Source organism: Mustela nivalis, assembly GCF_964662115.1.
Source record: "Mustela nivalis genome assembly, chromosome: 18".
Lineage (NCBI taxonomy): Eukaryota > Metazoa > Chordata > Mammalia > Carnivora > Mustelidae > Mustela > Mustela nivalis.
The window spans coordinates 54,859,970-54,864,333 of record NC_139037.1 but is presented as its reverse complement, the minus strand read 5'-3'; the positions used below and the strand labels follow the sequence as shown (position 1 = coordinate 54,864,333).

Sequence of the window (4,364 nt, the reverse complement as noted above, 5' to 3'; positions counted from 1 at the left end):
CCCAGCAAAATGCCCACCCAAACACGAAAGGGCAGAATGGCCTTCACTGAAGGCGATGCAGAGGTCCAGCCACTTGGCTTGCCTTGGCTCGTTCTCTGCCCACCCCTCCCACCCCCGCCCAGCCAAGCAAAGGGTTCTAGATCTGATGGTGGTAGGTGGAGTGAGACTTTTACCTTTGTGCGCCATGAATTCACCCACCACCCCTTTTCCCTTCCCAAAAAGCACTTTCTGACATTGGCAGTGAAGTTTATTTCCCTGGGGGTGGAGAGGGGAGTTATATACAGCAGTGACCCGGATGCCCGGGAGCCCCTCACCCCAACAAGGGGCTTGGGTGGGGAATGGAGGCATTGGCAGAAGGCACACAGTGGCGATGTCCCGGAGGAGGCCAGGAATTCCGGGTGAGGGTGTAGTGTATCCTGGGAAACCCAGATGGGGAAACAGGCTCGGTGAAGGCAGCTGGTCCCGAGTGCTGGTCGCTCCTCTCACACCCCTGGGGCTACAGAAGGACGCAGGGACAGCCTCCATCTTTCTTCCTGGGGGCGCTGGGTGGGCTGGGCGGGAGCTCTTGTTCCTGGTACTTCCTGTGGGAAGAAGCTGGTGAGTCCGGGTCGCTGGGACTGGGGACAGGGACAACAGGAAAGGTGCTCTGCTCACCGGACAGCCCGCACCAGCTGCTCGAAGGCTTCGTCCACATTGAGGCGCAGCTTGGCCGAGGCCTCAAAGTAGGCCACGTGGTGGGAGGCGCCAAAGGCAGAGGCTTCAGATCGGGGGACCTGGGAGGGGGACAGCAGGAGGAGTCAGGTGTCTGCACTCAGAGTGGGGCCCAACTGTGGGAGGGAGGCAGAAAGACACACTACACGCTCTAATGGGGGTGCCATAGTGTGGGGGTCAGGGGAAGAGAAGTTGTTTCAAGGAGATCATGGGGAACGTGCTGAGAGGGCTCAGCTCCATTAACTAAGCAGTCTGGGAAGGCTCTGTAGACATTTGCCCTTCTGAACATCAGGTGACAGAGTTCCTCCTGCGGACAAGTCAGGATGTCCCCTGCAGAGGCCGAGCTTTGCTTGGAAGCCTGGAAACCCCCAAAGGCTTAATTGGAAAGTTGAATTCGGTGTGGAAATCACAGTCTCTGTGTGTAGGAAGTGGTGAGAGCAGAGAAAGGGACAAGACCTGGTGGGAATCAAGTGCCAAGTCCAAGAGTTGGAGTTCTCTCTGGGGGAGGAGGGAGTGCCAAGGGAGGGCTATGAGCAGGGAAGGGGCAGGGGCAGTGGGGGGCCTGGAGGGAGGCTCACTGAGGTGGGGATGGAGCAGAGTTGGGGCAGGTCGACCTGGGGGTCGGTGTGGGTACCCTTGGTCCCATCCAACAGTTTTCTGGGAAGTCTGACGTGCAACGCTGGGAACACAGAAGATCCAATTTGGGGGCAACCCATGTAGTGATGAATGTGACAACAGAGGGAGCGGGACCAGGGGAGCCAGAGGAGGATGCCCAAAGGAGCCTCCCAGGTTGAGATGGGGGACAGGGGTTGGAGGCGGTGGGGAGTGTCCCAGACCTGGCGCTGTGTCTCCAGATCTGCCTTGTTCCCAACCAACACGATGGGGAAATCGTCTCGGTCCTTGACACGGAGGATCTGTGTGAAAAGCTTGCCCACCTCGTTGAAACTGCAGATGAAGCCAGAGGCATGAGCTCTGGCCAGCTGCTGGGCCCCAGCCCGCCTTGCTCCACCACCCTCGACTCCCCTCACCTCTGCCGGTCGTTAATAGCAAACACCAGCAGGAAGCCGTGTCCAGCACGCATGTACTGCTCCCGCATGGCACCGAACTCCTCCTGGCCTGCTGTGTCCAGGACTGCAGACAGAGGGAGAGGGGCCGCCGTGGGGATGAGGCTCCCAGGAGACCTCAGCCCCACCACCATCCCCCCACCCACTCCCCGCCGCCCTCACTGTCCAGCCGGGCTGGAACACCATCCACAGCGCAGATCTTCGTATAGGAGTCTTCGATGGTTGGGTCATAGTCAGACACAAAGTAGGACTGGGGGGACAGGGAGAAGACATCATTACTGCGGTTCCTGCAGTGCCCCAGGAGAGAGGACTTAACCCTATCACTGGGTTCTGCCTCCCCCGCCCCTTCTTGTTGGATCCCTGTTCCCCTCTCTGTGGGTCTCTGTCCCTTCCTCCCACCCTACCTAGTCTCCTTTTTCCGAGTCTCTCCCAGTCCTCTCTCTCTGTACATCTCCCACATGGTGACTACGTCCTAGCTGTGCAGTATTGATCAAATCACTTCCCCTCTCCGAACCTCAATTTCCTCATTTGGAAAATAAGAATAAAAGTAAGACTACACTTAATCCAGCATTTGTGAGATTTGGGGGAAATCCCTGCTAAGCATTTCACGTATGGCTTGGATCTAGTAGGTGCTCAGTTATTGGGAGCTATTATTGCCCAGAATGTCTGCCTATTTCTCTCTCTCCCTCCTCCTCCTCTTCCCTCTTTTTTTTTCTCCTTCTTCCTCCTCCATCCTCTCCCCCTCCTTCTCAGGCAGCTTCTAGTGTCTCCTCCCAGGGGAAGGTCCCCATTCCAATCCAGCTGCCCAGAAGCTGCCCCGCCCGGAGGCTGGGCCCCTCCCTTCCTGCCTGGGTCAGGCCAGCCTCCAGCCAGGCCTTTGGCCAGCTTTGGGTCCGCCCCTGGGTGCAAGGGGCTGGAGCCTTCTATATAGGCAGGGGCTCCCATGCAGGGCCTGGCTGGGGTCTCTTAAGGAGTCTGAGGCCCAGGACCCTCTGCGGTAGCACCTCAGAAAGGAGACACCTTTCTAAGGTTTCTCTAAGGTGGAAGGGTTTCCCTTGGGAATGGGCTGGAGGTTTCCTGGGCAGTGGTAGATTTTCAGGAGAGAATGGGTGATCTGGTAGCAGGGGGTCTGAGAGCTGCCTCCTGTCTGTTAGGGGAGGGGTGCTTGTTGAGGGCTTGGCCTGCAGGGCGGGTGCAGGGACCACGCCATGGGGGGATTATGAGTGTGTCTACAGAACACATCTGGAGAAGTCGGGTGAGAGCTGGAGAGAGCCCCAAGGTGCAAATACATTTGGGAGGTTTGTACACGTCTAGAGAATCTGAGACATCCCAAAATGCATTTACAGAGTCAGAGAAACTCCTAAGAAGTGGGTCTCTCTGGGGGGGTGTCAAGAATCTGGGGGTTTCTTCAAGGAGGTGATCTGGGGGCTAGCCAAGGTTTCTGAGAGATGCTCAAGGAGTTAGAGTGGAAGAAAACTCAACATGGAGGAGTGGTGGTTTTCCCTGGGGGAGGGTGGAGGTCTGGGTCTGGTGGGGTGAGGGATCCCCAGAATAGGACGTGCAGTCATAAGAATTCTCTGGAATGGCCCAGGGGCAGGATCTTTTTGAAATCTCTTGGGTCTGACGGTGCCTCTTCTCAGGACCAGATGGTACTGGATGGGCCCCAGGCAAAGTCTGGGCACAATTTCTAGATTCTGGGGGAGCTTAGTATCTAGAGGAGGGTAATCTCCCAGTTAGGCTTTGGATGGCTCAGACAGGAAGCTGGAACCTGGGATCTGGGGGAGATGGGGCTCATGGTAGGGGGAAGTGACACCTAGGGGTGGGGGCCTATGGGAGTGCTTAGGGTCTATATGGGGTGACTTTTGCATTTAGGATGCTCCCAGGAGGTGCTCAAGGTCAGGTCAGCAGGGAAGCGGGGTCTTGGGTACTGGGAGGAGGGATGGGGGGAGTCTCAGGATGCGAGTATAAGTCCCTTGTGTAGAGGGGAGAAGGCCCGGAGCTGGGGGGCTCAGGGTCACTATCTGAGGGGATTTTTTAAGATTAGAAGGTCTCATAGGAGGGTCTCAGTGATGGATCGAGGGGAAATCGGGGTCTCAGGGATCTCCCAAAGGGCTCAGTTCTAGGTCCCGGGGGCACCCCCCCGGGTGAGGGCCCACTACCTGGATGAACTGGATGGTCAGCGCGCTCTTGCCCACGCCGCCGCCGCCTACGACCACCAGCTTGTGTGTCTCGCTGGGTGGGGGGTCCCCGGGCCCCGGCCCCCCGCCCCGGGGCCGCCCCCGCCCCGTCCCGGACGCCGCCCCGCTGCTCATGTCGCCACCGCTGCTGCCGCCGCCGCTACCGCCTTGGGGGGAGCCGGGCGGGGCCTAGGGGCGGGCCCCGCTAATAAGGCTACTGCATAATCATGAGCTCCGGAGAGAAGGACTGGAGTCTCGGGACGCTTAGGAGGTAAGGCCCGGGAAAAGGAGGAGCTATGCTAATAAGGGAGGGGGAAAGGCTTTCCTTGTGAAGGGGAATTCCGAATGGGGCGGGGATATGCTAACGCGAGGGCTAAGCTCACTCGGAGCAGCGCCACGCGCTCTCTGCGGG

The 4,364-nt window shown here is 58.5% G+C and overlaps 1 protein-coding gene across 1 annotated transcript; it reads right to left on the bottom strand.

Annotated features, from left to right (window-relative positions):
- Positions 1–225: 225 nt before the first annotated feature.
- RRAS (RAS related) lies at positions 226–4,138 on the bottom strand. Its single transcript, XM_082710453.1, has 6 exons — positions 3,935–4,138; positions 1,938–2,025; positions 1,740–1,842; positions 1,548–1,656; positions 655–773; positions 226–581 (listed from the first exon to the last, which is right to left on the bottom strand). The coding sequence occupies exons 1-6, from the start codon at positions 4,085–4,087 to the stop codon at positions 497–499; spliced, it is 657 nt and encodes a 218-aa protein (XP_082566579.1). The 5' UTR covers positions 4,088–4,138; the 3' UTR covers positions 226–496.
- Positions 4,139–4,364: the final 226 nt, after the last annotated feature.